Consider the following 13280-nt stretch of genomic DNA (forward strand, 5'->3'; position numbering starts at 1 on the left):
CAATACGGTAATACGGCAAGTTGGCAAGATCCCGTGGCTGCAAAGGAATCCCAAATTATAACCCTTCCACCCTTGTACTGTCATGAACTTAACCATTTTACAAGCTAAAATGGACTTTTAAAAACTATAGCTCTTTTTTAGCAATGTCTTCATTGCTTTCAAATGGCTTTACATTCCTTTCCACCTTCATTTGCTGGATGCATCATTTGCTTTTCTAAGACCTTTCTTGGAAATATGCCTGAATGCTCTGGAAACTGCGCAAACCTCTGCTTTTATAAAGGTGGTCACACTTGGTGACCAACAAATCAGGGACGTTTGATAAGCAGCACATGTCAGCTTCTTATCCCATTGATTCGTATGAAAGTATTGAGAGTGGATATAACCTTTCACACACACAATGCAGATGCAATTTTCGATCATTTTTTTTAAATAGATAACGTGGTGGCTATTTTAATGTCTTCATACGTAAACCCATATTTAAAGTGCGTCTTTCCTTTTTCTCCGGATTCATATGACCTCTCGAAAAAGATCAGTTCCTTGAATGGATCACCTGCTTTTCTTCTATCACATTTTCTGTGACAGATATTATATAAAATGGTCATCTTAACCGGTTAAGGACCGAGCCCTTTCCTGTTTTTTCATGTCCATTTTTCACTCCCCACCTTCAAAAATCTATAACTTTTTTATTTTTACACGTAAAGAGCTGTGTGACGGCTTGTTTTCTGTGTAAAACATTGCACTTCATAGTGATGGTATTAAATATTCCATGCCATGTACTCGGAAGCGGGAAAAAAATTCCAAATGCAGTGAAAATGGTGAAAAAACGCATTTGCGCCATTTTCTTGTGGGCTTGGATATTACATCTTTCACTGAGCGCCCCAAATGACATGTCTACTTTATTCTTTGGGTTGCTACGATTAAGGGGATACCAAATTTTTATAGGTTTTATAATGTTTTCATACATTTACAAAAATTAAAACCTCCTGTACAAAAATTATTTTTTTGATTTTGCCAACTTCTGGCGCTAATAACTTTTTTATACTTTGGTGTACGGAGCTGTGGGTGGTGTCATTTTTTGCGAAATTTGATAATATTTTCAATGATATCCTTTTTAGGACTGTGCAACCTTTTTATCACGTTTTATAGATTTTTTTATATTTTTCAAAATGGCAAAAAAGTGACATTTTTGACTTTGGGCGCTATTTTCCATTACGGGGTTAAACGCATTGAAAAACCGTTATCATATTTTGATAGATCGGGCATTTTTGGACGCGTCGATAGCTAATGTGTTTATGATTTTTACTGTTTATTTATATTTATGTCAGTTCTAGGGAAAGGGGTGATTTGAAATTTTAGGTTTTTTTATTATAATTTGTTTTTTTTTAAACTTTTTTTTATTTTTATTTTTACTATTTTTCAGACTCCCTAGGGTACTTTAACCCTAGGTTGTCTGATCAATCCTATAATATACTGCCATACTACAGTATGGCAGTATATGGGGATTTTCCTCCTTATTCATTACAATGTGCTATGAGCACATTGTAATGAAGGGGTTAAAACGAAATAGCCTCGAAATAGACGGATCGCCACTCCCTGATGACGTCACGGGGAGCAGGGATCCCAGGTAAGAAGGTGGTGCCCATGCGCCGCTATCTTTTTGAGGCTGCCGGCAGCTAACACCGATCGCGAGTGTTACCGGTAAGCCTTTGCTGCAATATGCAGGTAAGATGGCGGCGCCCATGCGCTGCTATCTTTTTGAGGCTGCCGGCAGCTAGCACCGATCGCGGGTGTTACCGGTAAACCTTTGCTGCAATATGCAGCAAAGACTTACCGGCTATGGAGAGGGCTCAGCCCGTGAGCCCTCTCCATGCAGCGCGACCCGACCGCCGCCGTGAATACACAGCGGGCGGGTGCAAACTGGTTAAACAAAAAACACACACACACACACCTAGGGACCAACTTTTTTTCGTGTAAATTTGGGTGGTTTGTTTCAAAACCACACACATTTTCCCTGCCCAATGTTATGGAGGTTCCTGCCTTGTTTTTCAATACATTCCACAGATTCACATGATTTAATTCATGTGAAACTGGGAGCAAAACTTTGTGTAATGTCATAAGGGCATATTGATGACATTTAATTGTTTAGGTATGCAAAAGTTCAAACTGGTCATCAGAATTTCACATTTTCACCTAATGATTGGCTCCCATAGACTTTCTAATACTAATTCCCAATCTGCTTTTACAACTACCGTATTTTTTGGACTATTAGGTGCACCGGATTATAAGACGCACCATCAATAAATGTCTGCTAAAACATCTAGGTTCTTATATAAGGCGCACCGGATTATAAGGCGCAGCTGATTCTAAGGATGAATGACCAGCAGGTGGCAGACCTGTGCCCAGTTCAAGGCAGCTGTTGTCTGTAAGTATGATTCATATATAAGGCTCACTGGACTATAAGGCGCACCTTATAAAATCAAAGGATTTTTTGTGCGTCTTATAGTCCTAAAAATACAGTAATATTACTCCTTACACTCACTTTTAAAAGTTGATAAAAGAATACCTTGCTCTAACTAGAACTGCATGGAGTCAACATCATTGCCTTACATCACTCATACAACTTTATTCCCTCCTCCCTCCTCCCTCCTGCACATATGAGCTGACAGATTTGCTTGAAGCATGGGGTGAGCTCACGTTTGTGAGAAGGAATTAAGGAAGAGGAAGTAGAGTTGTTAAAGCAGTGGGAAGATGATGACTGGAACCAATAATGATACTTATAAAAGCAGATTGGAAATTAATATTTTAAAGGCTAAAAGGGAACTTGTCCTGATGGCAGGTTTGCTTTAAGTAACCTCCGCATGAATGCCAGGATACAAGGTTTCACTGCAAAAAGTAACCCTGAGCATGTACAAGTTTGTCTTTTATCTCAGTGTGTCCTGGTACCACCATTCACACAAGTGATGAACACCTCTAACTAGAAGCATGTTTTCTTCCCAGCTCCATGATCCAATTGGTACATGCGCACATAGGCACTGACTTTTTTGGTACACTGGCCCAGATTTATGAAACTGGCTGCTCCTGTTTTTTGTCTAACATTGCACATAAAAGAAGTTCAGATGGGCTTCAATTTTTATTGAAGGCAAAATGGCGAAAAAGTGACAATTCAGATATTTAGATGGTGAAAACTCAGGGGGTTTTATCACTTATACAATGTAATGCAATACTATTGTATTTCAGTATATTGTGAATATACTGCTCCTGTATTACAGTCTGTTTCAAACAGATTGTTATACAGGATGCCCAATGACAACTATGAGAGCTTTAAAAAGGCTCCCAGCAGTCATGGCAACTGATTGGATCTCTACAATGACATCACGGGGGAGCCGAATGACCATCCAAGATGGGGGCGCCAATATGCAACCACTGACCACAGCAGTTACATGAAGGTGTCATCTGCCGCATATGGAGAGGACTTGGTCCATGAGGCCTCTCCATACGTCCCTTCACAACTGGCTGACATATATTTACGTTGACCAGTTGTGAAGGGATTAACTTCTTCTGGAATTTAGGGCTTTTCTGTAAAATGAGACCAGACAGGCTAGCTTCCCTTCCTTCCTACATCAATGAGCTTTTAGGATCCACAATCATATATCATCTTATCCTTACTTAGATGTTTGATACACAAGATATTGAACAGAGCATTAAACAAACTGCTTTTAATAACATCTCCTTCTTGAACTTATCAAATAAATTTTGTAACACAGACTCACTACTTGATAGTGCGAGAAGTTACTTGTCTATAGTTAAGTTCAATTAAAATGAATGATACAAAAATAGATCATATTACCATATATACTCGAGTATAAGCCTAGTTTTTCAGCACAAAAAATGTGCTGAAAACCCAAACTCGGCTTATACTCGAGTAAAAAATGTATATCAAAACTCACCTTTCTGGCTTCCCCCGCTGCTGGCTATATACTGGGGCAGGGGGCTGGCTATATACTGGGGGTTTGTGGACTGGCAGGCTATATACAGGGGGGCAGGTGCTGGCTATATACTATGGGGCAGGGTCCAGCAGGCTATATACTGGGGAGGCTGTGACCAATGCGTTTCCCACCCTCAGCTTATACTCGAGTCAATAGGTTTTTCCAGGTTTTGTGGTAAAATTAGGGGCCTCGGCTTATACTTGGGTCGGCTTATACTTGAGTATATACGGTATATACATTTATGTAAGCTAGTAAATTGATTATTTATTATGTAAAAAAAACTGAATTACAATAGTCCAATCATGCTTAGCTTCTGTATTTCACTTTTACATAAAAAATGACACACACGCAACCAACATGTTACTATGGGAGAGCTCTAATGTGATGCTAATGGATTTGATGTTATAAAAAAGAGGACATGCAAAATGCTGCGAAACTTCTGTTCCCAATCAATCACCAGAGATCAGTGACATCACTGGAGCCTTTGATCACAGATCTTCTTTCAAGCACTGAATAGGGGATGAATTGACCCACGCTAGCAGAGAGAATGGCGAAACACCTAAGAGACAATTCAAAGTGAAATATGAGAAACCTGTAACATTTCCCCTATGAAAATCTATCCCTACCTGAAAAAAAAGCCACATTCCGGAACTGAGGGACAACAAGAGAGAGTTTGTGAGCTAATTATATGATGATGATAATGATGATGATAATAATAACAGCTATTACCTTCACCATTATCTTTAAATCACTCCTTATTCTGCTACCAAGTTCTTGCCGCAGCACCGCATGTTGTGTGAATTCCGGCTTAAACTATTTGCGGAGATAGAATTTTTAAATAGCGGAAGGATCCTGTGTATTATTGCCCTCATCAAATGATCAATGAGTTCATTAATAAGACCTATAACCGCACTGACATGTCATCGACACTGTTTTGAAAGATGATCCCAGTTTCCTGCTCCACACGCCAAGGTCTAAGATTCTCTGTGGCAGCTTGGAGCCCATTCAATATTTTTCTCAGACAGAGGAAAGTGAAAATCCATTTTGAAACCAATTTCAATTAGGATCTGAGAGCTGTTATCACAGGTGTCGCAGAATGGGTCCGTTAGGGGAAATGTCGCCTATCCATTCTGAAATGAAACCTTATCAGGGCTACAAATATGGCTAAGGACAGACTATCTGTAAATTACTTTTCATCCAGGGTTAACTCTGCCTTAAGTTCTGTCATGTGTGATTCTTTCTATCCACTTGCAATAATCTAATGAGTAAGTAGACGCTGCTTGCGATCAGCTTTTATTCTCGCAAAAGGGCTTCCCTTCCTACAGTGTATAAATGCAAATAACCAGAGGCCAGACAAGCCAACTTACTTAGCTACATCACAGAAAGCCTTTATAGCTTATTATGGGGAATAAAAGACTAGCATTCTGAAGTTGGTCTCCGCCCCTCATTGCATTCCTGGTGATTTTTCAATTGCAAACTCCAGGGCCCAAGTTATTTCATTAATTCAGCACCCAAGTAGTGAGGCTTTTCTCTCAAATCTTTCAGTCTCCTTTTAGCAAATTATCCCATGACGGCGGATTTATTCAGTCAAAGACCCCCGGACTTTGAGAAGCAACAAAAGAATCAAGAGACTTTCTGGTCCACCTGCCTGGCGAATGATGAGGCAGGGAAAAGCCTCCCCCAGAGAAACCAATCAAACCATTGTGTGGCACAGTCAGAGCTTTTCAACTGTCAAGCCAGGAGAGCAGGGAAAGAGATGAAAGAACGCAGGATGAAGCTACCATTTACACAACCATGTGGGAATGGTCTCCAAAGATTTCATAATTGGACTCAAACTTAACTTTTCCATGTCTCAAGAAAATGGTTATCAGTCAGTGATTGCAATGTCGGGCACCACATAAAATAAGATTCATTAATTACAAGACATCTACAATTGCCTTGGCCAGAGCTGAGAAATATCAATAAGAATACAGGCGGTCCCCTACTTAAGAACACTCGACTTACATACGACCCCTAGTTACAAACGGACCTCTGGATATTGGTAATTTATTGTAATAGTCCTAGGCTACAATGATCAGCTGTAACAGTTATCACAGGTGTCTGTAGTGAAGCTTTAGTGTTAATATTGAGTCTTATGACAACCCAACATTTTTAAAATGCAATTGTCACAGAGACCAAAAAAGTTCTGGCTGGGATTACAATGATAAACTATACAGTTCCGACTTACATACAAACTCAACTTAAGAACAAACCTACAGACCCTATCTTGTATGTAACCCGGGGACTGCCTGTAATCAATAATAGCCAAAGTTCACTCTGCAAACCGAAAATATACAGTTGGACTTAGTTATTCAGTACAATTTCTTTTTAACCAACCTATTCATCCTCCTGGATTACCTATGTAGATGTCTCTGTAATATACAGTATACAGGCCTTAGTGTTTGTGACTAAAAATAGGGGGATGTGGGTTGTTTTGAAATGTGTGAACTCTTCCAAAATATGAGAAAAAATAATGTGTAATAAAATGTTAATATTCTATATCTAAATTATAGAAATAAATTGTAATCAGGAAGGGGGGCTGGATATAATTAGGTTTCTTGCTCCAGTTTTTTAGACTCCAGTTTTTAGAAGGTATTAATGTCTACACTGGACTTGAGAATTTTTGGTGCAACGTCACAGAAAAGGCTCAAATTTTTTTCACAACTAATTCTGAAGTATTTTCTGAAGCACAGAGGAACCTAAATTTGTAAATTTTAGAAATGTTGTACTTTATAAATCTGTGGAATAGGTTGGCAAATGTAGCTAAAAAAGTTACAAATGTTTGCCAAAATCAGCAGTTGAGACAATTGAAAACTAACATATCTACACCAATAAATTGGAGGTTATCTATCATATGCATTTGCACTAGCGTATAATGTTCTGCACACTGAATATATTAGGAGGCTCTGGCCTATTGATGTATAAAGCAAGCAGTCATGCCATCAGCCTGAACGGGTCTAGGGTACAGCAAGTGTGCAGGCACTAGAGCATAGCTCCATTCCAGCGCTTGGCATGTTCCCCTTCACACCCACTTGGTATAGATGTGGTATAATGGGGGAAATAATCAGTATTCCAGGCACTGTGCCAGGAATTGGGGTACAAGCCCTGATAAATGCCCCTATTATGTTTATATCAGTTGTTAGATGACAATGTCTATTTTGTTTTGCAACGTCTTTATGGACTGATCTCAGAACTTCCTAATACAGGCGGTCCCCTACTTAAGAACACCCGACTTTACATACGACGCCCAGTTACAAACAGAACTCTGGATGTTGGTAATTTACTGTACTTTAGCCTTAGACTACAATAATCAGCTGTAACATTTATCAGAGGTGTCTGTAATTAAGATTTACTGTTTATCCTGGTTCTTATGACAATAAAACATTTTTAAAATCCAATTGTCACAGAGACAAAAAAATATTTTGGCTGGAGCTACAATTATAAAATATACAGTTCCGACTTACATACAAATTCAACTTAAAAACAAACCTACAGATACAAATTTATTTTTACAGAGACTGTCCAGCCAGTAGCGAAAAATGTACACATTACTTATAGTACAGTCTTAGTAGCTTTAGTTAAGTATTCCTCAGAAGTTGGGGAATGATTGCTTTTTAGCTTGGTTTTTAGCAGAACTACATTTTAGAAACGGAGCCGATGGTAACCTGAGACACACACCCCCTACCCATCATTGGTTCAGGCCACTGCCCTTCTAATTCCCCTGCAGGTAAATAGAAGCCCCAAACCATGTGAGCAGATTTCTGGGCCCCTTTACATTTAATGGCAAATAATCGGTGGATCTCAAAAGTCCATACCAAAGATTTAATTGTCATGTTGTCAGAGTAGAGTCAATGCTTATTGAAAATGTGCACGTTGCTGTGAATGGCATTTACAATAACCAACTGTGCCGTTAATAATACTGATCCATGAAGATCAATTTGTTTATTCACATTGGACAATTGTAAGAGCTAAGAAACTAGCAAATTGATATGGTCCTGTATGGGGCCACATGTAAAGCATAAGATATATCTCATCCATAAAGCCAAGAAAAAAATCAAGTGAAAATTTACAAAAAAAAAAAAAAAATTCAGATTATCTCCTTAAAATAAAAAAACTAAAATATATAGTAATTTTCAACACTGCCCTTACCCTGCAACTGCATAAACTGAATGTATTTTCATTCCTGTGCATAGCAGTGTGTAACTTATTAAAAATAATTTCATTAGCATGTGTGCAAAATGAGTAGGTCCATCTACTCTCGTTATGGAATCTGTATTTAATTAAAAAGTCGTAAACAATAAACCTGGGGCCTTCAGGAGCACTTTCCTCAAACACTACATCATGTCATTTAAAACAGGAAATTATTTTCTAGTAAACTGTGGGTAAAAATGTACAAAAAGATGAATAGAGGATTCAGCATGGATTTTTTTTTTTGCTGCACATGAGATATGAATAAGACTTGTGTGAAACTTACCGTATTTGGCACTCCCTTTGTTTAATGCATTTACAGAATACTTTATTGAGGTAAATATGGCAAACCCAAAATATTCCGTGTAAGATTTGGGTCCACAGACATGGGTTGCTAGGGTTAGAAACAACAACCCTATTTGAGAACCCCAATTGAACTGATATGTAACTGTTCTAGAAGCTTTGCCACCACTATAGTATACTGTGTCGAGTGTGAGCATATTCCACATGATGGAACTGGTATGAAGAATGTAATGTCCCTTTAGAAATACATTTTGTGCAATACATATGTTTTAAGTCAAAATTCAAGGCACTCAGTCACTTTTGGACCAAAGTTTTCCATTTTTGCTTTATCTACTCCATGCACATAACTTTTCCAAAATATAGGACTAGACTTAGGTGGTGTAGCCTCCTATGGACTGACAGACCTACTCTAAATGACATCAGTAAGTGGCATAAATGATAGCTCAAATCTGGTTCAGTTTCCGACCCAGGAGCATAGTCTTTCTAAAGGTGGGAAGATCGAACCTGCTGTTGGAACTGCCAGTCTTGATAAATCTCCCCTATTATTTTAAATGGTTCAGGACATAAGAATTTAACTGTTCTCTGTATTATTGAGAATACTGTCTTAGGGGAGGGGGTTGTAGTGTGAAGGAATTTTCTTTTACAGGAAATGTCTCTACACAACACTGATTGGAGATAATAAAGCATGTATACCACAATACACAAGGGGATTCTGTAAAGGATGACCGGAGAAGAGTTTGAAAAGTGTTGTTACATCCTCCAAAAACAGGTTTTCTTATAATAAAGACAGTAAAGGAAAAAATACTCTAATTAACTCATATTTCTGTAATACTGTGATGCTAGCAACAAAATACATCTGAGCATATGCTGTTTGTTTGTTTTGTACAGTTTCGAACTCTGGAATTTCTTTTGAAAAACCTTGGAAAAACTGCTCAAAAAACCCAAGAATGTAGAGACGCAGTGATGCTTTAAGCAAATTATTATAATGTATGTTTAAATGGGGCAGTGGTGTATGAAAATAAGAAATATTAAGTTACAATTCTAGCTAGGTTGAAATGCAGACAATGGGGCACACCTGCTTCTCAAAGAAATGACCTAAAATGAAAGGTTTGTTTCACCACTGAGAAGGCAGCTTTCTTTCTTTACACGGTTGAACAGTCAAGGTGGCGTTTAAATAGGCCAATATATGCAGGTATGGCATATGCTGTTCTCTCCAACCTTACTATATACAGTAGATACTGAATTGCAGTCAAAGATGGCTTAAGGTGATGAGTTGTAGGTGCTTCTACATTAGGCGAGAATGTTTTATTCTGATTTAAAGGAAATCGACTGTCTGATTCTTACCATATAAAGCAGCGTCACTGTTCTAAACCTCTTTTTACCCTGAATCAGGATTTTAACTTGTAATATTTTGTATGGTCTATTTTGAATAAAAAATATTTTTTAAATATATGCAAAAGATCTGCAAGTGCTCTTGGTGCGTTTAATTGTGCAGTCAAAGCCCAGAGGAAATCTGGAAACACCTCCTGAAGCATCATTGATAATAAATAATAATAATACCTTTATTTATATAGTGCCTATAGATTATGCAGCGCTACACACAACTTGCCAAATCAGTTCCTGTCCCCCTGGGACTCACCATCTAATCAACCCATCAGTATGTTTTGGTGTGTGGGAGGAAACTGGAGGACCCGGAGGAAATCCACACAAACACGGAGAGAATGTACAAACTCTACCCATCTACCTGGATGGGATTTGAACCCAGGACCCCAGTACTGCAGGGCTAACCACTGAGCCACCGAGCTGTTCATTAGCATATTTTGAAAACATAAAAAACTATGACAAGGCCAGATCCTGCATCAGGGTGCAAAGAGCATTCAATTCAGTCAGTGACTTTGCTTTATAAGGTAAGAATCAGACGCTAGATATCCTTTGAAGGAAATTTTCCAACAGGACAGAAGCTAAACTAAGAGCACTATCAGGTACAGTATAAAATATCGTTTATCAAGTCCACTCTTATGTTAAAACTTGCCCTTTTTACCCACAAATAAATCACTTCCAAATAGGCTTATGGGGAAACAATTACTTTGGAAACAACTTCCCCTCTAAATGACCTACAGTAAGCTTATGGAGTCATTCTAAAGAGGAGAGTCTCTGATTTTAAAACGCATCAGAAATGTGGTTCTGCATTGCTACAGTGTGTAGGAAAAAGACAGTGGGGAAATGGATCTTCATCGGTGGACTGCTTTTCCACATATTTCTGCCTGTATCTTTGGTCCGGCAGCACATGGCTCAACAAACCTGGAGCTGAGATTCTCAATCTTTAAAATTACGCTGCATGGTTGCAGTGCTATAAAGCCCAAATATAGCAGTGCGTGAAATGACCCTTCCCCTCCAGCCTTTCAGCCAGACTAGTCTCCTCAGACAATTGCCATTGTCTGGCATTTTTTAAGCTAGTTTGTATGACATAAAGATTACATTTCATTATTAAGCAGGCAATTTCGACACAAAAAAGTAAAGCTAAGGCTGGATTCACACTACTGTTGCCCGCCGTACCGTAGCACGGCGGGCACACGGCACCGCACAGAGAGAGGAGGAGGGGGAGAGCGCTGCTCACCCCCGCCCCTCTCCATAGGAATGTATGGCGTCGTATGCCGTGAAAAGATAGGACACGTCCTATTTTTTCACGGGGTACGGAGTGGTATGGTGCCGCGTGTATGTTGCGCCCATTGCCGTCTATGGAGGAGGAATATAGGCCATATATACTTCGGCCCTATATACGTCCCCCATGCGGCAGTGTGAATGAGGCCTAAGAAAAATGTTTTGATTGAAATCACGGTTCTTTCTATTCTTCATAGTCCATTGGTCTCAGTCAATGATCGACAGTCTTCCTTGTATGTCTACTGTATATATCACTGAGAAGAACTACCCATTGTACTTCTAAAAATAGAGTGGGTTTTGAATGAATAAAATATTATATACACTTATATACAATTATATCCAATTATTAAATATAATTTTATATCATATTTTCCTAACTGTTTAACTGAAAGTGATACTCAACAGTTCCCACAGACACAATGAAAAGTACAACCATACTAGACATACAACTAGACATGGAGCTTTCCACTTACCATTGGAGGTTGTACTGGAAGCAACTGCCTTCTCACTCACATCTGTTCTACTGTGAGTTTTAACTATGGAGTTCTCAATTTTTTTCTTTTCACTCATGGTTGTGTTGTGAGATTGTGCCTCCATGTTGTCTTCTCATAACTTACAACCTCCCAGTTCAGAGCACTCTAGGATACAAAACAACACAGAAACAATTATCAACCTTTCACTGTAGGTATACAATAGTTGTTCCAATTTACTATTCCTTTGTTGCACTGTTCTGGTTACCTGAATCCTTAAACCTTGAAAAGAGCTCAAGGGTGACTATGAAAGAGTTCAAAGTCACCATTTCTAAGGTCTAAGGCAAGCGCTATGTGATGCGCTACACATCAAGACTTTTAGTCTTTTGCTTTAATATGATGTACATAAATAAATCTATCATGAAGGTTATTTATGAAGGTTACTGTAGATGCTGCTATGTAGTTGACCCACCTCACAAATGATTCAGCCCTGTGAACACACCATTATTAAAAACAAATAGCAGAGCCAGTGGAACTGAAAGTTTCACAGACATTTGATTACTTAGGATAAAAAATGAGTCCAAGAGTAGAAGACTATATTGAGCTAAACTTGGCTCCTTTATTTAGCAAAGATTAGGCTTAAAGGGATATTCCCATTTCAGCAAGTACATGTTATTGTTTGTAAAATCAAAAGTTATACAATTTTCCAATATCCTTTCTGTATTAATTCCTCACCATTTTCTAGATCTCTGCTTGCTGTCATTCTATACAAAGCTTCTAAATTTACTTCCAGTGGACAGAAATCTGACCATGGTCACACAGGTGCACGGCTCGTTATAATACACAGCTCTGATTACTCTCTGTGATAATAACGAGCTGTGCGATCAGATTTCTGTCCACTGGAAGTAAATTTAGAAGCTTTCTATAGAATGAAAGCAAGCAGAGATCTAGAAAACTGTGAAGAATTGATATAGAAAGTATATTGGGGGGGCCCACTAAGGCTCTGTCACCCGGGGCCTACCTAAACATGGAGCCAGTCATGTTCACATATGTCTACATAACTATAGGCAATCCCCAGGTTACGTACAAGATAGAGTACCCCCTGAGGAAACGACGGCGAAACGCACGTCGGGGTTCTGTGGTCCATCGCCATTTCTACTGAGCATGATGCAGCCTGGTCGGTATACATGAATTTCTTTGCACTATGCACTTTATATACTTATATGTCTGCTATTGTTAGGCGCTTGCCTACCAGGATCTATAATACAATTTATATAGCTAGTGATATATTAGGGGCACTAATATTGATATGAAACCATATTTTATGGAGGTTCATTAGTACTATTTGATGTGACCGATATTACGTGTCGTTAACTTATCCATCTGAACTGGCTTGATTGTAACATTATATCTAGTGCCCTCCAGGCTATTTATTTACCTGTACTGTAATAAAACTACTTCAGGAATGGCTATGCACCTTTTTGTCCACCAGGGATTGTTTTTATGGGTTGGTTTTTAATCATGGTGATCATACATTTGTAATTTTCTGTGTATTATTAATTAATAAAATATATATCTTTTGTCAATAATTGTTGTTTATTTATTAGGACAGTCTTTATGAGGTCTGTTTATA

The 13280-nt window shown here is 38.5% G+C and overlaps 1 protein-coding gene across 4 annotated transcripts in view; it reads right to left on the minus strand.

Annotated features, from left to right (window-relative positions):
• GLI3 (GLI family zinc finger 3) overlaps positions 1 to 13280 on the minus strand; it is a 138273-nt gene that overhangs the window by 112328 nt on the left and 12665 nt on the right. For all 4 annotated transcript variants that reach the window (XM_072153335.1, XM_072153337.1, XM_072153336.1 and 1 more), the window contains exon 2: positions 11651 to 11815. In XM_072153335.1, coding sequence (XP_072009436.1) covers positions 11651 to 11774 — 124 coding nt within the window. In that variant the 5' untranslated portion in view covers positions 11775 to 11815. The remainder of the gene's footprint in view (positions 1 to 11650; positions 11816 to 13280) is intronic.

The sequence above is a fragment of the Engystomops pustulosus genome, chromosome 5 (assembly GCF_040894005.1).
Source record: "Engystomops pustulosus chromosome 5, aEngPut4.maternal, whole genome shotgun sequence".
Taxonomy (NCBI): domain Eukaryota; kingdom Metazoa; phylum Chordata; class Amphibia; order Anura; family Leptodactylidae; genus Engystomops; species Engystomops pustulosus.